We start from the raw sequence: 21,706 nt of genomic DNA on the forward strand, positions 1-21,706 counted from the left end.
GAAACACCATAAACAAATTCTAAAGATAAGTGACTAGGAGAAAATATTTATAATATATGTAAGCAAAAAGAAAGAAAGAAAGAAGGAAGGAAGGAAGAAAGAGAGAGAAAGATTAAGAACTACACTATCCACAGAACTTTTATATCCATAAGTAAAGAGGACATGGAACCCAACAGGAGAGGGATAAAGAATACAACAGGGGAGATCTGTGCAGCAATATGCACAGGTAAGGAAGCCATGAACAGTCTCAGGAGGACAGAGCCTCAATAAGCAACAGTGAGATGCCATTTCCCACTGAGAGGCTGGAAACATTCAGCTCTTATTATATAAAATGCCACTCATCAAAACAGAAGCATGCACATACTTTTAAGGGATAAATTGGCAAAATCTGCTCAAATGTGCACACCACACTACCTGACAATCCCACTTCCTAGGATGAGGATCCAGAAATGCACAGATGTCAAGTGCACATGTATCCACACACCAGTACAATACAGTCAGCTTACCAATAACTGTTTCAATTTCACAGAGCAAAATATCACACAGGAACATTTTGAGACACATACCTGCAAGAAGCCTCTTTGCCACAGGAGGTCGACTGGTTTCCTGTGGGAATGTCTCCTTTGTGACCAAGGGTCTCCTCTCACTTTTGGGCAGTACAGTTGGCCATCTCTCTAAGATCTTTTGGCTACCAACAGGAAATCTGCTCCGAATTTCTGTGAAACATTTCTTTGCCTTTTTAGGTGACAATTTCTTTTCCAGGAGAGACTCCAAAGCCTATCACAAAACAGTCATTATTCTCTTAGTTTATCCCACTAGCGTATGATTTTAGTCACAACACTGAAAAATATCACCATCCAGAGACAAGTCATTAAATGGCTGTCTCTAATGGTTAACAAGATGTTCCCATTAGTCTAAAATTGATATTATTTACAACAGGGATTAATAAAAGCAATTTACACAAGTTCTTTTACTAGTTTAGTTTGTTAAAATCAACAGTAAAGATATGAACCTTAAAAGTCAGAATCATTACTTTGGAAACAAGCAGTCTTCAGATTATAGCTGTATATACTACATGTTAATTTTCATTTCAACAAAACTTCATGAACTCAAGTAGTGTTTTGTGTGGATAGATACATACATTTTCATAAGATAATGGAACTCTGTGGGCCCACGGGCAATCTGTCCATGACCATAATGGCAGGAGGTGTATGTCCCATCCCCTAGCACACCCATACTCATTACTAGGCAGTACTGGTCAGTACGAACTAAAGACAACTGAGCACAGTCAGGGAGACTGAGTTCAGAGGATCATATGGAAGCAAGATTAGGTCAGGAAAGCAATCAACAAGTGTTTAATTTCCTACATTACTGAATACTTTCAAAACTAGGGACTATCTACATTATGCTTACAATGCATTGTTAAAGGTGCTCTTGCCCAGAATATGGGGCACTCTCTTGAGATCCTTTCTAGGACTCAGAAGATAGGTCCTCTATGTGAAATTATTTTGTCCAGTAAATGTTTCTTACAGGTAAGTTGAAAGAGCATGAATGACATTATGATCTGCTGTCAAAGTTCTGAGATCTGCACTTGATGCTCATATTCCTGACAGTGAGCTCTGTCTACACAGATATAACTTAACCGAAGCTACTAAGAGACATTTGCTAGACAAAAGGACTACAAAGCAGAGTAGGTTTTAAGGACTAGAGCTAGTTAGCAGTAGTCAGATATGTCTTTCTCTCTGGAATTCTCTCCACCATGGACTCTTCCTCCAGGGCCAACAGCTTATTAATACAGGATTATCTTTTCCTACTTATTGATGAAAGTGTATGAGAGAAGTAATACTGGCATGGATGGCTAATTAGTTTCAGCTCTCAAGAGATCTCTTTGACCTTTGCTTTAAAAACAGCAACAATATAAATTAAATTAGTAGTAACCAATGTATTTGTAAGTCAGGGTACTGCAGCAAGGATAAAAGGCTACATTGTATTGTCGTACTTTGCAAACCTATGAGGCTATAAAGCCAGAGCTCATTGCTAATGCAATCTCTGTAACCAATGACAAATAAGGCCTTTGTCCATTCCCATCAGAATAGCCACTTGTGGAATGCCAGATGTATCCAGCCATCCCAAGAGCTGAGATTCTTCCTTGCATATGTCCTAAGTGTTTCTTTTCTAGAACCTTTCTAGATCAAATACTGGTAATTAAGCACTAATCTGAGAAAGCCATTTTCCTTTCCTTTCCTTTTTTATGTAATAAAATCAGAATGTAAAGACAAGAAAAACACAAACTTACGTTCTTTGCAAAGCACCAAGTTACCAGGCAAGGCAGTAGTTTTGCCTTATGGTCTCACTGACTGGAACTAGAGAGAAGTCAGAGTTATTTCCCTGCTTGGAAACAACATCCTTTTAACAAAAACTGGAGTCCATTTCCTACCTCGATTTGCTGCAAGATGTCTATGACCACGTCTGGCACAGAAGGATCAGCATCCAGCTTGGCGGAACACAGCGACAGCTGACGAATAAGGCTGCCCAGCTCCCTACACCGAGCAGGAACTGGGTGCTCCCCTCGGTCAGTAAACTGAGTGACAAACACTTGCAAGGCCCGGATGGCTGCTCGATGAGCGGCTGCCAGCCTAGACACTGCCCATGACTGGCAACAAACAAGAAGCAAGGGGTTACTTCAGGTTCTGATTTCCTGAACCACAGAAAGCATTAAGAATATCTGGAGTCAAACATTGGAAGTAACTGGGACCAGTGGGATCCAGGCACCCAGGAACTCTGCACGACCAGTGGTACAGGTTCCTAATGTCTGGGCCGGTGCCCTGTGCAAACTCTGCAGCCAGTCCCACAACACCCAGAGGAAGCTCCACTCCCAGGTGCTCTAACACACCCATGACCATAGGACCATAGGATCCCAGGATCCCAGACAGGAGCTTGGTCACACCAGGATCTCAGGGTTCCAGAGGCAGCTTGACTCCCAGGAGCTCTGACACACCAGGATCTCAGGATCACAGGATCTCAGAATCACAGAACTGAACTCTGGGGAGTTCTGATACAACTAAGATCACAGGAAGGACAGGCCCCAGTCAGATATAGCCATGGCAGGTAGCACTAGAGATAATCAAATGGCAGGAGGCAAGTGTAAGAACATAAGCAACAGAAACCAAGGTTACTTGGCATCATCAGAATCCAGTTCTCCCACCATAGCAAGTCTTGGATACACCATCACACCAGAAAAGCAAGATTCAGATCTAAAATCACTTCTCATGATGGTGATAGGGGACTTTAAGAAGGTTATAAATAACTCCCTTAAAGAAATACAAGAGAACACAAGTAAACAGCTAGGAGCCCTTAAAGAGGAAACACAAAAATCCGTTAAAAGAATTACAGGAAAACAAAAATCAAAGAGGTGAAGAAAATGAACAAAACCATCCAAGATCTAAAAATGGCAGTAGAAACAATAAAGAAATCACAAAGGAAGACAACCCTGGAGTCAGAAAACCTAGGAAAGAGATCAGGAGTCATAGATGCAAGCATCACCAACAGAATATAAGAGATGGAAGAGAGAATCTCAAGGACAGAAGAGACCATAGAAAACATTGACACAACAGTCAAAGAAATGCAAAAAGCAAAAAGCTCCTAACACGAAACATCCAGGAAACCGAGGACACAATGAGAAGATGAAACCTACGGATAATAGGTATAGAAGAGAGCAAAGATTCCCAACTTAAAGGGCCAGTAAATATCTTCAACAAAATGAGAAGAAAACTTCCCTAACCTAAAGAAAGAGATACCCATGAACATACAAGTCTACAGAACTCCAAATAGGCTGGACCAGAAAAGAAATTCCTCCTGTCACATAATCATCAAAACACCAAATGCACTAAGCAAAGAAAGAATATTAAAAGCAGTAAGGGAAAGAGATCAACTAACATATAAAGGCAGACCTATCAGAATTATACCAGACTTCTCACCAGAGACTATGCAAGCTAGAAAATCCTGGGCATATCTCATACAGACACTAAGAGAACACAAATGCCAGCCCAGGCTACTATACCCAGCAAAACTCTAAATAACCATAGATGGAGAAAACAAGATATTCCATGACAAAACCAAATTTACACAGTATCTTTCCACAAATCCAGCCCAACAAAGGATAATAGATGGAAAACACCAACACAAGGAGGGAAACTACACCCTAGAAAAAGCAAGAAAGTAATCTTTCAACCAACTCAAAAGAAGATAGATACACAAACATAATTCCACCTCTAACACCAAAAATAACAGGAAGTAACAATCACTATTCCTTAATATCTCTTAACATCAATGGACTCAATTCCCCCAGAAATACAGGATAACAGACTGGATATGTAAAGAGGACCCACCATTTTGCTGCACACAGAAAATGCACCTCAGGGACAAAGACTGACACTATCTCAGAATAAAAGGTTGGAAAACAATTTTCCAAGCAAATGGTCCCAAGAAACAAGCGGGAGTAGCCATTCTAATATCGAATAAAATCAACTTTCAACCAAAAGTTATCAAAAAATAAATAAATAAGGAAGAACACTTCATGTAAGATACTGTGTAAATACATCTCACATTACCTTCTCCAAAACTGACCTTATAATTGGTCACAAAACAGGCCTTAACAGATATAAGAAGACTGAAATAATACCATGGACCCTATCCCATCCATCACCACGGACTAAGGCTGGTCTTAAATACCAACAAAAGCAAGGGAAAGCACACATATATACATGAAAGCTGAGCAACAATCTATTCAATGATAACCTGGTCAAGGAAGAAATAAAAGAAAGAAATTAAAGGCTTTTTAGAATTTAATGAAAATGAGGACACATCATACCAAAACTTATGGGACACAATGAAAGCAGTGGTAAGAGGAAAACTCATAGCTCTTGAGTGCCTCCAAAAAGAAACTGAAGAGCGCTTACACTAATAGCTTGACAGCACACCTGAAAGCTCTAGAACAAAAAGAAGCAAATACACCCAAGAGGAGTAGACTGCAGGAAATAATCAAACTCACGGCTGGAATCAACCAAATGGAAACAAAAAGAACTATACAAAGAATCAACAAACCAGGAGCTAGTTCTTTGAGAAAAATCAGCAAGATAGATAAACCTTTAGCCAGACTAACCAGGGGGCACACAGACAGTATCCAAATTAATAAAATCAGAAATGAAAAGGGAGACATAACAACAAAATATATCTTAAAATAATTATTGGTTAGTATTAATAGTTGAAAATATTAAAACCATGTTCTCAAAAAAAAAAAAAAAAAAGGAATATCTGGAGTCTATCTGCCACACAAAGTGCTCCCTGTTACAAAACTTTTTTCATAGAGAAAAGACTTGCAAAACCTCATGTTCTCTAGAAACAAGTTCTTTTCTCTCCTGTTGTCTGCATACCAGGAATGGCCATACAGTGACCTGTCTATACCAGGAGTAACCACATAGTGAGCTGTTTCAGCCCCTCCCTAACAGGTATACAGAAACACTGAGTAAACACTGTAAATGCACGCTATTAATAGCCATTCATTAGGATCATAACGTACCTTCTTAGTATGTTTAATTTTTTGTGGACTCAATTTATCCAATTCTTCCTGGATTTCTTTTACCTGTTTTATGAAAAGGGAGAAACAAAGCTTTTATGTCTGTCCATTGATCTTATAGAAAAACAGACCCTGGTTTATCCAAACATAACCCTTACTAACCCAAGTCACTTAAAAATGAGAAAAGGCTTCTTACTCATTTCCTATATCTACTAACACCGAATGATTTCTGCTTTAAAACGGTTAACAGAACTGTTCTCAGGCCCCCAATCACCATGAGTGACCAACAGAAGGATTAGCTTGCTGAGTCTTATGAGCCACACTAAAGACTTTTCTTTCTACTAGGTGTTCTAGTACATATATTTGATCCCAGCACCAGGAAGGCATAGACAGTGGTTATCTGAATTCTGGGCCAGCCAGGGCTACATGGTAAGAGACCCTTTCACACCATACACACACACACACACACACACACACACACACACACACACACACACACACAGAATCTGACATGGTAGATCTATGTTTCAGAACCATCTCAGATAGAAATAGCTTGTGGTATAGCACTTGCCAAGAACAACTTTTGTGGCAATGGTGTAAAATAAAAACCAATATAGGATTAAAAAAAAAATACATAAGAAAATCTAACTATGACATTTGCTTTTAAACAAACAAACAAAATATAGCTTTTGGTTCAAGCAATGAAAACAAACATGTAGCTTTAAATGACCAAAATGGGTTTAAAGGTTTATTAACAAATAAAAGTTAAAGTTAAAACAAACTTTAAAAAAATCTATTATATATACACACACAAAAATCCAATGCAAATGGATGTTTATTAACCATTAAATGTTTCTTGAAAGACAATATTCTTCATTTTCTATCATAAAATAAAGAATAACCCATGTAATAAAACTACGACAGATAGAAAAGTCACTCTAAGACTCAGGGTCACATGTACAAGCACTTTTTCAGAAGGAAAAATGTCTTTTAGTAGACTCAATAGTCTATGCCCCCAAAGTTAAAAACAACATGCATGTCACACACACACACACACACCTTTCTGTCAAAAGAATGTGAATCACTAGTTCATAGGTTTAGGAAATTGACCCTGAAAATTCATTAGCGCTTATGCAGAGCCCTTGTGACTGAGGGAAAAGTAAGTACAAGTCTCTAAGAAATCCACATGCAGGCCACTTGCTCCAGCTTCCCTGGCTTTTCCAAACCTGCTGCTGAAGAACGTAGAGCATGCGGGCACAGCGCACGGCTTGCTCCTGTCTCCTGACTCGGATTCGATGCTCTTCATCTGGATCCAAAGCCTCTTCTAGTCTATCTGAAAGTATTTCCCCACATTAGGTTAAAAACCACACACAGACACTTTAAGTACTTAATAGAGTAATTAATAGCTGACGTGTCTTACTAAGGAAACAGAGAGGCTGCCTTAGCGGACTTAACGTCTAACAGCCAAGGCTGAGACTGAGTGAGTGACCTGTGTACAGACTCAGGGAAAGAAGGGACACAAAGATGCTGGCAAGCTGTCCTGTGCACCAGAATTTACCAAAACAAATTCCAATAGACAGCAAGTTCATTATGTCAAAACTCTTTTATATTGAGCCAAATGTACAATGCTTCCCCTGTCTTTCAAAAAAATTTTAAAAAAATCTTTTCTGGATTATTTTCATGTAAAGTGAGATTATTTTTACTGAATTATTTATCTTGAATCCAAATGAGAAATTCTTTCTCTAGCATTTTAAGATGGAAGTGCTAAAGTCATTTGGATGTATAAGTGTCAAGCTACATGTCAAGAAACTCACTCTGGTACACACTGGCTCTCCATATTTCTGTAAAGATCAACGCAGTCCATTTCTGGAATACTGCCCAGGGGAGAGCCAATCTATCCATTTCTTCTAGACTATTGTTTCCAAATATATTTATACACATTCTTTTATAAAACTCTTAACAGAAAAGTTTGATAAAAGCACGGCTCTGCTTGTGCGCATGTATTCCGAGTTGGATTTCCTCACTGACTGCTACACTGACTGAGAGAGGGTGAAGAGCAGCTCTACAGTGCAGCTCTCACCAAGCAAGCGTGGGTTTAAGTCCCAGCAACAGGCCGGAAATGAGTCAAACAAGAACAATAAGGCAACTAGGCTGCTGAGAAAGGCAAAACTTTGAAGCCAGAAGTTGCACATACACAGGAAAAAGTCATATGGGCGTCTCTAGGGCAAGTCATCGCCACCTCTATTTGAGTTACACAGTGGAGAGAAAATCCAAGCTCACATACCCGTAAGAACAGAACCAGGACCTGGTTCTGGCAGGAGATTAACTCTTCACCTTGATGTGAGTGTAAAGCAGCCAGCGGGGCTTGGGAAGCCCAGGCCTCTGAATCAGAACTGAGACTGAGCATCCGCAGGCCTCCTTTAGCATCTGTCCTTGTCAGGGCATTTCTAGCATAGTCACCAACAACTGGTGACCACTGAACTACTTAAGGGAACAAAGTAACCCAGGTCAGCCTGGCCTCCACAGAGCTTCTAACTCAGTTCTAAAGGTCCTGGCCTTAGGCCAGATCACCAGAGCAGGAGACCTGGGAGCTCTGTTCCCTGGAGCTTGCCTTCTACCTAAAGCATCTGGTGGGGTTACGCTACACACCAAAAGTAAGGGATAATGAGAAACAAACCACAGTACTTCTGGGTGTTCTATGGAGATGTTCTGAATGCCCCATGATGCTCAAGCATTATAGGATGTGCTCATCAGGAAGACTGGAGGCGACATTTTCTGGCTGTGTGAGGAAGCTGTTTTCCTCAGGCAGCTGCATTTTGTTTCAGATATTGCTGGTCTACAACTGGTAGCAGTTTCTCTGTAGCTGGTCCCAGAGCTAGGGGATGAAGCTGTACCCACCCTTAGTACATCTCTTTTTTTTTTCCTACCCAGCCACATCCCCAGTGGGAGTTTTATCTTATGTCAACCAACAGGTACACATTTACGCTTTTTCTCTAACAAACATATATGTTTAAACTTTAAATGCAAAATATAATTTTAGACTACGTACTATCCTAGCCCAGGAGCACCTTTTGCTACACAACTTTTCACACCCCACTGTCTAAGAGCTGGGCTTGATGGTCTACTTGTTGGCTATAGTAACCCTACTCTCCATTCCTGAATCTATTACTTCTCAAGGAAATGCTAAGACCCTGACATTACTAACTACTGTGAAAATGGTATACAATGATTATACTTCTTACTTTTACCCTGTGGTCATATATGATGTGGCTTTATCTACAATATACATATATTATAGTATTTTTTAAGACTTATTTATTGTTATACATAAGTACACTGTAGCTGTCAGACACACAGGAAGAGGGCGTCAGATCTCATTATGGGCGGTTGTAAGCCACCATGTGGTTGCTGGGATTTGAACTCAGGACCTTTGGAAGAGCAGTCAGTGCTCTTACCCCCTGAGCCATCTCACCAGCCCATACTATAGTATTTTTAAAGCAAATTAAAATAATTTTTCAAGAAGCAAATATGATAGGATGCTTTGTATGTAGGTGCTAGATGTATGGTCAGGCAATCCACACCCAGGGGGTGGGCAGAGCAAACTCATCAAAGAAAGGAGACCTATGTCAGACTCCAAGTCCAACTCTCTTGGAGTGGCTGCTAAGCTCTACGGAACCAACTAGCTCACAGGAGGCAGCAGAACTCAGCTGGCGTGTGCATTGGGGGAGGAGGCCCAAACAAATGAATGCATTTAAATTATCCCAGGCCATGGCATCTCATCAAATGAAGAACTGAGTTTTTCTCACCTTTTTTCGTTAGTGCTTCTATCTTACGGATACAACCACTCAATTCCTTTTGGAGTCGCTGAACTTCTAGCAGGCCTTTCTGTTCCCACAGGTTTTTGTTCTCCTCTATTCTGGGTTGCGGCTGAAGTCCTGGATCATGGGTAGGTGGTGAATTTGGCACAGTAAGATCAGCTCGTCCTGGCTGAGATGTGTACACATACACCTTAGCGCCCGAGCTGGAGAGGCTTACTCTGGACGGCTGGTGGCTGCAATGACAGACATCCTGACTCTTGGAGTCCTTCCTTTCCACCTTGGTGTGCATACCTTTGTGAGAGCTATGGGGCAGACTTCTGAGATGATCTTTCACGTGTTCTTCAAATTGTCTTCGTTTTACATCTCTCTTGGCTAGGTGGACAGCATAGCTAAGCCTCTCTTCTGATATGACAGAAAATGAGACAGAACTGCTTAATTCATTTCCAGCTTTAAAATCCAAGTCTTTACCATGATTCAATTCATTGTATGAGTGTTTCAGTTTTTCAATTTTAATTCCATGTGGGCAAGAGTACCGGACTGCCAAGTTGCTGGGATTTGTAGGAACATTCCTATTAAATTGCAGCTGGTTCTTTAAGAAATAAATAAAAGTAAGCTCACATTAGAAAAATAATATATTGCAAAGCATACACACACACATACACACACACACACACACACACACACACACACTCACTCACTCACTCCAGTGACCAATATTTTACCTAGAAGATTATTTGTATGAAGAGATATTTTTCTGGTGTGCCCACAGAACCACCCGTATACATGACATACAAGGTTCTCTACTAAATCATCTAACCAACCAGCAAGTTCTTCAACTCCGAATTACAGATCTGCCCTGGTTCAGAACGTCAAAGTCGAGCAGGACACAGAGACCCTGGGTTGGAGCTTTCGTAACAACAGCCCCACAGGCATGCACTGCACAGCAGAGCAAAGCCAGTGGAGGCTACTCCGGTCTTCCCGAGACCTCCACCGGGTCCTTACACAGTCCTTTACCCTGTGCCCATAAAGCATTTTGTCCTAAACAGTCCACTTACCCAGGCTTACACAGACTTAAGTTCTTCCCAGAGTTCATCCTAACAGACAGCCTTATGATGCTCTACACTTAAGCATAAACATCCTTCTACATTCCTCACAGACTTTAAGACTACTTTCACTGTTGCATTTTCTAATCTCCAAAAACCAGCCTTTCAGGCTGAGCGACAATTATATTGAACAAATAAGATTATTCTAGTTTTTCCACTACTAAGTCTATTATTAGTACATGTGTGCATTTAGGATTTTGTTTTGTTTTTCTGTTTTTACATTATTTTCTTAGGTTAAGTAATATGTTCTAGGATTATCAGGTCAAGAGAAATAATTGTATGACTTTACAACTTAAAAGAGCCCCCCTGCTGGGTAAGGGAGTAAGGGGATCCATGCCACGGAGTTCAGTGGACCCAATTTCAGGACACCTTCACTGGGAGCGCTCCCTAACACTCACAGTAAATGTGCTCAAACAATCACATAGATATGCTAAACCTCGAGGAACTTTTTGGGAGGAGGTGGTTAATAAAGGAGTAGGAGAAACTTCACTAAGGAGAAAACACTTGAAAGTGCACAAACTCAAACAACAACAACAACAACAACCAGGAGCTAACATCTGTTACCTTATTTGGGGAAAGCCTTTTCTCTGAACATAATTCAATACCCCAAGATTGGTATACACACCAGGGGACAAGTAAGCCGATGAATCCCCTCTAACGTGAACACAAGAAAAATCTCTTTAAACTACTATTCAAAATTCATACGTAATAAAAGGATCTCTAATGTGAGGGGAAGTGAAATGACACATGAGCAATAAATCTGACTACATTAAAAGAAATTTCTTAGCTGGGCAGTGATGGCACACACCCTTAATCCTAACACTCAAGAGGCAGAAATGCAGATCTCTGAGTTTAAGGCCAGCCTGGTCTAACGAGTTCCAAGATAGCCAGAACTATATAGAGAAACCCTGCCTTGAAAGTAAATGAATAAATAAATAAATAAACCAACAAATTCACACACACACACACACACACATACTCTCACACACACACACACACACACACACACACACACACACACACACACACACACGTGCACACATGCACACACACAAGAAGCCTGAATTAGGCAGGCAGTGGTGGTGCACATCTTTAATGCCAGGCAGGTGGATCTCTGTGAGTTTGAGGCCAGCCTGGTCTACAGAGTGAGTTCCCAGACATCCAGGGCTACACAGAGAAACCCTGTCTCGAAAAACCAAAAAGAAAAAAAAAACAAAAAAACACTAAAACAAAACAAAAACCCAAAACCAAAAATAAACAAACAAACAAAAAGCCCCAATAAGCAAAGACCAGAAGAAAATATTATTTGCAAGTACAAAAGGCTCTGTGTGTGTGTGTGTGTGTGTGTGTGTGTGTGTGAGAGAGAGAGAGAGAGAGAGAGAGAGAGAGAGAGGGGAAGAGAGGCTCTAAACCACCTGTAACACCATTCTTTTCACTTTTCACCTTGAACACACACCTACACTCATGTACAAACATCCATACACAAATCTACATACACACACATAATTAAAACAATTTTTAAATCTTTAAAACCATTTAACCTTATAAAAAGATAGTGAAATTCCGTAAGATAAGAGAGCACAACACTATGCTTTTGGTAAGGCTACAGGCAAACATGTTATCATAGAGCAATGCACATAGATTCACACAGGTACACACTCATACACATTTAGAAAAAACACAGGAAATGGGAAAGACAGAAGAGATGAAGAAAAAGCAAGAAAGGGAGAGAGAGAGGGAGAGGACATGAATGTGTAATGGGCAAGGTACACACCTTTCTGGGGTAACTTAGCAATATTCGTCTACTTTTGACCCCGCAGTCCAGTATCACTTCTGGGATACCATGCAGATCCACTCCCAAGAGTACACATATAAAAGCTCACTTACTATTATATGGCTTGTAATTGCCAATTACTGAACTCAACCTACATGTCCATGCAGTGTTGGTCATGGAATCATCTTTGAGACAGTCATAGAATAGAGTGCTTTTGGAAGACAAAGAATGTCTCTAGAAACAGCTCTGGGAACTGGTGTGGAGGTACTTTGTAGGAAACATGGTGAGAAAAAGTAGCTATAATATCAAGAAAAGAAGGTGCCATAAGAATATGTGCATGCATCTGGTCCTTAGGACATACAGAAAATGACAAAGAAAACTGGGAGTTAATGAAATCCATTATCCTGAGGGCATGATGGGAAGAACAAGAGGAGGGAGGAGCAGGCGGAGGAAGCAGGCGGAGGCCACACTCTCCTGAACGAATCTGTTTGCGCAGGTCTGCACTGGAACCATGTGAATGCTTCACAAACACCAGGGAAGTGGGGGGCTAGGCTAACAGAAAACCCTATAAAGGTAGCAACAGGTAACAGTGAAATGAAACCAACCACACCAAAAACTGAGAGTGGAAAAACATTTTAACCTGTAACTCTTGAACATAGCGTTTGAATGACCACCGTTAGATGCACAAAGCACTTTAAGTACTGAACTCTTTTTATCCATACACCTGAGGGCTGAGCTATTAAATAGCTATGTGTGGACAAGGGGTGCCAGGCGTCACACGCTAGCCTAGAGGGATCCAATGCCCTCTTCTGGCCTCTACATACAAGTATCCACACATGTGCACATATAACTCAGACACATAATTTTTTTTTTAAGTTATTTTCTTAAGTATGAAAATGATACAACTAAGTAAGAAAGTTCATTCGTGAAGTGTTCAGAAATATTTAAAATGAAAGCGGCACTGTTTGTAGCTTCCTTTGGAATGCTTATTCACAAACCTTAGAGACAGATGGTTGAGCAGACAGAAAACAGGGCAAATTATTAACAACTGCTAAATCTAGAAAATGGCTTCAAAATGTTCAATGTCTTTTTATTTTTCAACTTGTCTTCATGTTTAAAATGTTTTGTAATAAATATCTGAAGGAAAACAGCAAAACAACCTGGGGCTGAAGGTTCCTGGGGTCACTCATGGCATCCAGTTGGAGACTGGGTGCTAGATGAACACATGTAGAAGCTGGCTGGCTTGGTCCCATCAGGTCAGATGATGAACATGAGCGGCTGCCTAGTTATCAGGCAAATCTTCCTTAAACGAAACAAGTATCAAATTAAAACGTGCAACTACCTTCAAATAACAGAGTAAAAACCCCACAATCCCATGCATATATAGCAACATTCCAAAGTGAACTCACAGTAACCTCGCACAAGAATGACTGCTTAAAAAGAGGTCTATTTTTTGCATTTATAAAAGCAGCCACTTTGGAAATTCTTATTTTCTAAAGAAGAGGGAGCCACTATTTTGGCGATAATCTCTTGGGCCATTTTCATTTTAAATCCTAAGGGTCTATACTAAGTTCTATTGTGACAAACTATTGTTTTTATGACTGGATAATTTCATGGACATGTTCTACACGAGTAAGTCCTAACTACTGGTCAAAAGAGCAGAATGTACTCATTCCAGAATGTTAAGTAGCTCAGATAAAATCCCAAGGGCTTCTAACTGAAGCTGGGGTTTTAACTAGCTGAAAGGGCTCTCTAGATATTTAGCTCCTCCATTATCCCCACCCTGTACACATTCACAGTGAGACCACATTCAGGCTACAGAAGAACTAGGATGCTCTAAGGAGCTCCACCCCCATCCTTCTCTCTATTCTCAAGATCTTTTAACACATTTGAATGGCCCTGTCACTTGAGGTTAACCATGTTGTCACACATAGCTATTTACCTATTTCAGTGTCTGTGTCTCAGCTTCCCAGCTAGACATGGCTCCTTGAGAATTGAGGGCCTTGTCTTACTCTTTTATTTCCCACAAGCAGTACTTTGAACACAGTAAACAATTTAATGCAACATGGTTGCATTGAGCTATTTTCTGAGAAATTATAAGTTTTAAATACACTGGAAAATTTGTTCTCAAAGAATTCTAGAAATCAATTGGGAAGTTCAAGGTTAAGAGGAAAAAAAGTAGCTTAAATTTTTAAAAAATAATCCAAAGTTTACAGACTGGATCCTCTTAAAGGCAGATGCATTTGCAGGAACATAAAGACAGCTGTACAAGATTGCTCGTTCCCAAGACTACAGAGACATGATCCAAGAAGCAGATGGAGGCACACAAGGAAGGCAATGCCAATGGCCTGCCAGCACCACAGGGATGGAGCTGAAGCCACAGAATGAGCTGCAGAGTTGAGGCTGTCCACCTCAAGTCAACAATCACACACACATTCACACACAAGTCCAAGGACACCCACCCACACCACTCTCTTGTAAAAAGTCCTGGGATAGCCCTTTCCTTGTAATGCATTCCCCATCTTTCCAAAAGTCTCCCAATTTGTTACCCTACACACCCTGTGATGTCTGCCACAAAGTATCTCTCCAGGAATCATGAGGTCCCTATACATCAGTTCCTCCATCTACGCCCAAGACAAACCTTTCCCCAGCCTCTTCCCTCCCAGAATCCCAGGACATCTTCAACTGTTTTCTATGTATCTACTGGAAGGTGCCCCTCAGTCCACCCTCCCCCATCTCTCCCAAAGCATCCACTGTCACTCTAGCTTCAGGAATCCTTCCCACAGCTCTCTTCCCACTCCCCTGCAGATCATCTCTGAAATGGCCAATGTCTATTTCCTCCCCTGAAACTGCCGGCACAGTTGTTCTCATTGCAGATACTCTGGGAAGATTCTCATAGGTTGTTACCTCCCCTGCAGATCTTGAACTGACCCACATTCTGGTACCAAGCTCACCGGTGTAAGAAACTTCCACAGCCTGGCCCCTCCCTACAAGTCCCAGGCTCCCTCTACTCACTGTTTCCTCCCCTGATGACCTTACTCCCTCAGTGGCCGGTCTCCTAACCACTGTCAGGTCAGAGACACCTTCATCTGCCTCCTCCCCAGAGGGCCCAGCCACCCACACTGGTGCAGGGACATGTCTGACCATGGGAACCCTCCCCGGATGCAAAGCCTCCCTCCCTGCCTCGGGAACTGTTCCACTGTGTCTCCTCCACAGATCAGAGATACCTTCAGAGCCTGCTTCCCTCTCAAGTTCAGGGACACTGGCAGCAGTGGGTACCTCGGTCATTTGTCTTCTTTGCCATATCCCCGAGCTTTCTCCACAGCCTCTATCCACTACCCCATGAGGCCCACAGAGCCCAGAAGCTGTGGTCTCTCCCACGGCTGTGGGAATTCTAGCAGCCACAGGCATCACAGCAGGCTGTCTTCTCTGTACACCCGCAGAGAGTGTCGCATCCCCCATGGACTCGGGGAGCCCCACAGTCACTGGTACCCTTGTAGGTGGCCTGCCTCCTGAGTCTGAGGCTCTCCTACAGCTGTGCTCCCACACACAACCAGATCCCCTGAGAGCCACGCCCACACCAGCTGGTGATACCCCTACTGTCACAGGTATACCCACAGTCTGTCTCCTTCCTGATAAGTTTGAGAAACTTCTGGAGCCAGCCTCTATCTTCAGAGAACCAGGTATTTCAGGAGCCAGGGGAACCCCAATAGCCGGTCTCCTTCCCCATGAACATGGGAGAGCCCCAGGTTCAGCATCCTCTAGCACAGATGAGCACTCCTCAGGAGCCACAGGTCTCGCGCAGGCAACCTGAGTTCTTCCCGGCAGGTTCACCCCGTCTGTAGAGCTGCTTTCCTGACACACCCACAAGGCAGCAGGTACACCCAGAGCCGAGGGTACGCCTTCTGTGGCCCACCTGTGCTTTGGCACAACTGCTTCCGTCAATCCCACAGCTCGCCTCCTTCCACACGGACAGGAGAGAGCGCCACATCTGACATCCTGATCCACAGCCCCATGTATTCCTAAAGCTGCAGGCTCCTGAGCCTCCGGCTCCCTCATGACCTGCCTCCTTTCCCACAGGCTTAGAGGATTCCCATTGTATGTCTCCTCCATAACCGGCCCCGGCAATGGCTCAGCCAGAGGAGCTTCCTGAGCCGACTGCTGCCTCTCCCACAGGCCTGAAACGTCATAGCTGGTTTCTTCTTCCCTACCTCCTGGTACCACCACTGTCTGCAAACCTGGCAACTGTCCTTTTCCCCACAGTCCTGGAATACTTGCATCATCTGCCTCCTTCCCCAAAGCCCTGGGTGCTCCCATTGCCTGTTCTATACCCCACAGGCCCTGGGCACCTCGAGAACCTATCTCATGCTCCTCAGAAGCACACAATTCTACAGCCTGTGCTGCACCCCATGACCCCGGGTCACCTCCACATCTAGCTTCCTCTTCTCTAGCACAAGGCACTCCTACAAGCTGTCCCATGGTCCTTAGACCAGGAATACCCCTAGAACCTATATCTTCCATCTCTTGTCTCCTTTGCCACAACCCTGGGCCCCCGTGGGAGGTAGTTCCATCTTCCATGGCCCTGGGTAGTACCAGCAGGGCATCAGGGCCCCCTTCCATCAGCCCCCTTTCCCATAACATATGCCCATATTCAGCTCCTTCTGCCAGAGCCCCAGAAAACTGCCCTGACTGCCCTCCCCCACAGAGACATGAGGTACCCTCACATTCCCTCACTTCTCCAGCTCTGGGCCTTTTCAAGACCTGAGACCATCCTATGGCCTCAGGCACCACCACAGTTTGTCTTTTTTCCCAAGGTCCAGAGGAAACACAGTCTATCTTCTCTACTACCTCAGGTCCACCCACAGGAGGTGGTGTCTTCCCAGCTTGTCCCTGCCTACAAAGGATAGAGACTCTCTCACAACCGGCCCCTATTCCCCTAGCTGTGGGCAGTCCTGAGGCCTGGGGGAATGTCCTAGTATTGCCTCTCACCCAGGGTCCGGTGACACCACCTCGGCTGGTCTCTACCCAGGAAGCTCGCCCAGGAATACCCTTCTCGATCGGCCCCTCTCCCACGGGAACGGGATGGAGCTCCACTCTGCTTCCTTCCCAGCATCCCGACGCTACCCTCATAGCCTGCACCTTCAACCACAGTTCCAGGATGCTCTCATGGCCAAGTGTTCCTGGACGACCTTTTCTCTCACAGCTTGGAGAGCTCCTATTGTCTAGCTCCTCCTCCCCAGATACAGTCACCCACACAGACCCAGCAGGCCCAACCACCTCGGGCTCGCCCACAGTCCCGTTCACCCACACTGTCCTGGGGTCCATTGCTGCCTCAACCGAGCCTGCAGTCCCAGGTATCCCAAAGGCCCTGTTCACCCTAGCGGGGACTGCGGGCTCCGCAGTCCTCTTCTCTAAAGGCTGCTGACCATTCTGTAGCCACCCTATGTTTGCACAGAGCATCCGCCGCACTGAAGATCTCACCCGGCGCCTTACTCCATAGCCTCGGGATAACCCTGCACCCCACCTCCTCGCCCACAGAGGCCGAACACCCCGACGCAACCTGCGGGCCCTCATGCAATGAGCCGGCATCTTCGCTGCCAGTGTACACCTGCGTAGCCCGGGCAAGGGCCCCCGTGCCGGCGTCGCAGCTCCTGGACAATTCCTTTCCCCAATGCAACCTCAGACACGCTCTCTTTGCATCTGTTCCCCCGCACACGCACTCACAACACTCGGATCCAGTCCTCGCTGCCTTTCTGCCTCCCAGCTCTCTCCAAACCCCCGCCCGATCCCGGACGCCGCCCCCGGCCCCGGCCCCCCTAAAGTCTGACAAATAGAAAGGTAATAGGAGGGGCGGAGCTGCAAGGCAAGCCTGGGGCGAGGTCTCTCACTGTCTCTCTGTCTAATGCAGTTTCCCAGAATTCCCCCAGCTCCGGCCCAAGCCCACCTGGTTTGGGCGCGGCGCGGCCACCAAGAGATCGTAAGGCGACCCCACGCTAGGCCTCGCTTCCGGCCTCTCGCCCAGTCGTCATGGCAACAGGCGCGCGGCTGTTTGGGAGCCGTTGATCTTCCTGAGCCATTTGAGGATCAAGGTGTTGTACCGCGACGGGCTTTGCCGTCACTGTCCATGAAGCCAGGGTGGGGACCAGACCAGGTCAGGCGTCTAGTTGTCTGAGGGAAACTGGCGCCAAAAAGAAACTCCAGCAGACCAAAAGGACGGCCCTAAGGAGTTATGGCTATTCAAGGCTCCCGTAGCACCACTCTGCTGCGGCGGCCCCGCCCACCCGGAACCTTGTCCACGCCTTACTTGGGCCCCGCCTTGGGGGCGCAGGACCCTAGGGCTCCTCCCGTGCTCCTCTCCGCACTGTTGTACCCATGGCCACCTTCGAGGAGGTGAGCGTGCTGGGCTTCGAGGAGTTCGACAAGGCAGTGAAGGAGCATGAGGGCAAGACCATTTTCGCCTACTTCAGCGGTTCTAAGGATACCGAAGGGAAGAGCTGGTGTCCGGACTGCGTGGAAGGTGAGGCTGGGACCAGGACTGGGGGTTGCTGCGCCACAGCAGTGCTAGGAAGAAGGCCCCTGCTGAAGTCAGAAAGTGGGATGAGATGAGGATCTTGGTCCTGCAGACCCGCAGAAGCGCCTGAGCTGTACCCCGTCTCTCGTTAGGCCCTTACTGCCCCACCCAAGGATGACCCTCATTTTTATCATGGATTCGGATCTTGGAACCAGGTTCTTTAAAATTCTCAGTTCCCCAAACGATTAGTGTCTCATAAAAAAAAAAAAGACCAGACTCAGGAGTTGATCTTTCCGTCATCATATATGTATGCTGAGTTTTCTGATTGTGTCTTAAAGACAATCAGGACTAGGACTTAAGTGATTCACGAGTCCAGAGGACACGCGACTTTAACATCCTATCTTACAACCGGTTAAAGTCTAAGACTGGGGACGGGAGGGCGTGGGCTATCGCAGTTGATGTGTAATTACTTTTTAACTCTTTTAAAAAGCTGAGCCAGTCATTCGAGAGGGGCTGAAGCATGTTACCGAAGACTGTGTGTTCATCTACTGCCAAGTAGGAGACAAACCTTAGTAAGTCATGTATACCGTATCTCCAGACATGGACTATATTATTAAAAAGCTGGGTAAAAAGGACCTCAGATAATTGGTCAGGCTCTGTGTTTTAGGTATTGTCTGATAAGCTAAACAATTAGAATTACTGAATTCATATTTACAGTTTATGTTCAACCACATATCATCATTAATGAATTGGGTCTGGAATAAGTTCAGAACTCTATTGACTTTACATTTGTTTTATCTTAGCCACACTTTAAACTTTGCAGAAAGTGACACATAAGTTACAGTTCTCAAAATGTTTAAAGGTTAACAAAAGCAGTGGTTACAAGTATATTATATATAAGTCAACTGTTGAGTAAACTGTAATGAACCAAGTAGTATTTTTCATTATCTGTTTCATTTTGGAACAGCTGGAAAGACCCAAATAATGACTTCAGACAAAAACTGAAAATAACCGCAGTGCCTACACTACTTAAATATGGAACAGTAAGTGTCTACCTTTATGTTTGTAGCTATAATGTAGTTAAAACTCAAGTTGTTTTTTGAGTCAAGTTTGAAAAGATCTTGACCTTTGATTTCCAACATCACATTGTTGTTCAGAGTGCATCAGAAACACACAAGTTGGTGTCCATTCCTCTGCCAATCCTGACAAACTATTAATAATGCAGATATTAGTGTCTGGGGTGTATTTTTAAGCCACTTTTAAGATTCTGTCTTCAGAAGAAAGTTGACTCATTTCTGAAAGCACCTTTGTCAATGTTTTCTAAACCCACTTTTCAGGCTTAAAAGGGCTCTCCCTCTATTTCAGCCCTGCCCCTAGAATCCTAAATTAAAGAGTTGAGGGAAAGAGATGGCACCAGGCATGCTGTCTCTTGTTTTCAGCCTATGGGGCTTCCTAGTGTGGAAATACAAGGCCTCTCAGGCCAAGTGTTTTAATGATTCATCTTGACACAAGCATCCTAACTATTTAATAAAGCTTGTTATAACTAGCTGATGGCATAATTTGTGTTCAAAAACTTGTCATTCAAAGTAGAATTCACTCCACCCCTAGTAATATTCATAGCAACAGTGAAAACTTAACCATTCTTTTTACAGCCTCAAAAACTTGTGGAGTCTGAGTGCTGTCAATCCAGCCTTGTGGAGATGATCTTCTCTGAAGATTAAGATTTGATGACCTTGCCGGACTGTGGTGGCACATGCCTTTAGTCCCAGCACTCGGGAGACAGAGGCAGCTGGATCTCTTTGAGTTTGAGGCTACCTGGTCTACAAGTTGAGTTCAAGGACAGCCAGAGCTACAGAGTAAAACCCTGTCTGGAAAAACCAAACCAACCCAAAAAAGCCTGATGATTGCAATTTTGTATTGATTGCCTGGTTTGTTTAAAAGCAGCCACATTATTGCTTTGAATTGATGAGTAAATGATGTTATTAAATCAGTGTATATCTAAACAATAAAGAATTGAAATACAAACCATTAAGTTTTTTAACACGTGGCTATCTAAAAGATTTGAGTAAAATGAGTCTTCAGTATGGTGGTAGTAGCTCAAAGGAAATATTGAAGATAGAAAGTAACTTACTAACTTCCAAATCTGCAGCAATTAGTATCTATTACCTTAAGTTCTGTGTATTTGCAAAACCCTTTCTGCCTTTGAAATGGAGAACTTCATTAAACCATTTAGGAAAGACATGGGATTCATATGCTTAACTCAGGCAGTTTTCTTTCACAAATGTCTAAAATGTGATTCTTTTGTTGTGAAACAGGCTGGTTCTCCTAGCCACAGGCCAAGTACTATCTAAATCTTCATTTCTTCAAGTAACAATTGTGTCAGGCATAGTGACACACACCTGTAATATTATTTTAGATGCTAAGGCTAGAGGATAACAAATTTAAGGCAAGGGTAGACTACAGAACCAGACCTTGTCACAAATTTAAAGCCCAACTATTATTCTGCAAGTAAAGCAAGAATGTGGGCTGAAGAGGTGGTTCAGTGCCTAAGAGCACTGGCTGTTCTTCCAGAGGACATGGTTTCAGTTCCCAGCACCCACATGGCAGCTCATGAGATGTCCATAACTACAGTTCCAGGGAATGGGACACTCTCTTCTGGCCTCTGAGAGAACCAGGAATGCAGTGAGACATAGATAACACATGTACGCAAAAGATTAATATCCATTAAAAAAAAAAAAAAAGATACAGGCTCTGTAGCCTCCTTGGAGCCCAGTACTCAGGAGACTGAAGTGGAAGAATCACAAGTTCCAAGGCAGCCTGGGCTACAAAGTGAGAACCTGTCTCAAAAAACAGAGTGGTGGTTAACAGTTCTTGCCACCCTTATAGAGGATCCAGGTTTGGTTCCCAGCATCATGTAGTGGCTCA

At 43.6% G+C, this 21,706-nt stretch overlaps 2 protein-coding genes across 17 annotated transcripts in view; one reads left to right on the forward strand and one right to left on the reverse strand.

The window, feature by feature from the left end:
- The window catches only part of 4933427D14Rik (RIKEN cDNA 4933427D14 gene), a 53,554-nt gene extending 35,053 nt beyond the window's left edge, over positions 1 to 18,501 (reverse strand). For 4 of the 16 annotated variants that reach the window (XR_388546.4, XR_001780070.2, XR_003949524.1 and 1 more), the window contains exons 1-7: positions 18,215 to 18,305; positions 13,431 to 13,573; positions 9,382 to 9,982; positions 6,802 to 6,908; positions 5,579 to 5,641; positions 2,438 to 2,653; positions 567 to 777 (exon numbers count right to left, since the gene is read on the reverse strand). Coding sequence is in view for 8 of the 16 variants with exons in the window: in XM_006534367.3 (XP_006534430.1) it covers positions 567 to 777; positions 2,438 to 2,653; positions 5,579 to 5,641; positions 6,802 to 6,908; positions 9,382 to 9,982; positions 13,431 to 13,523 (1,291 nt within the window). In the remaining 8 variants the exon portion in view is untranslated. Of the gene's footprint in view, positions 1 to 566; positions 778 to 2,296; positions 2,364 to 2,437; positions 2,654 to 5,578; positions 5,642 to 6,801; positions 6,909 to 9,381; positions 9,983 to 13,430; positions 13,574 to 14,212; positions 15,952 to 17,259; positions 17,347 to 17,994; positions 18,065 to 18,214 lie in introns of those variants that run through there. The other 12 variants (NR_155066.1, NM_001361564.1, NR_155067.1 and 9 more) reach the window with 11 other exon arrangements.
- A 71-nt stretch (positions 18,502 to 18,572) lies between these two features.
- On the forward strand, positions 18,573 to 21,506 carry Txndc17 (thioredoxin domain containing 17). The gene is made up of 4 exons (NM_026559.3): positions 18,573 to 18,787; positions 19,272 to 19,353; positions 19,749 to 19,824; positions 20,434 to 21,506. The coding sequence occupies exons 1-4, from the start codon at positions 18,643 to 18,645 to the stop codon at positions 20,500 to 20,502; spliced, it is 372 nt and encodes a 123-aa protein (NP_080835.1). The 5' UTR covers positions 18,573 to 18,642; the 3' UTR covers positions 20,503 to 21,506.
- The last annotated feature ends 200 nt before the right edge of the window (positions 21,507 to 21,706 follow it).

Source organism: Mus musculus, chromosome 11, assembly GCF_000001635.26.
Source record: "Mus musculus strain C57BL/6J chromosome 11, GRCm38.p6 C57BL/6J".
NCBI classification, from domain to species: domain Eukaryota; kingdom Metazoa; phylum Chordata; class Mammalia; order Rodentia; family Muridae; genus Mus; species Mus musculus.

Bases quoted from the DNA above. Each gene is read 5' to 3' on its own strand.
- Txndc17 (NM_026559.3), top strand. From the start codon at position 18,643: ATGGCCACCTTCGAGGAGGTGAGCGTGCTGGGCTTCGAGGAGTTCGAC. The intron at 18,788-19,271 runs GTGAGGCTGGGA...TCTTTTAAAAAG, and splicing joins GTGTCCGGACTGCGTGGAAG to CTGAGCCAGTCATTCGAGAG. The intron at 19,825-20,433 runs GTAAGTGTCTAC...TTCTTTTTACAG, and splicing joins CACTACTTAAATATGGAACA to CCTCAAAAACTTGTGGAGTC.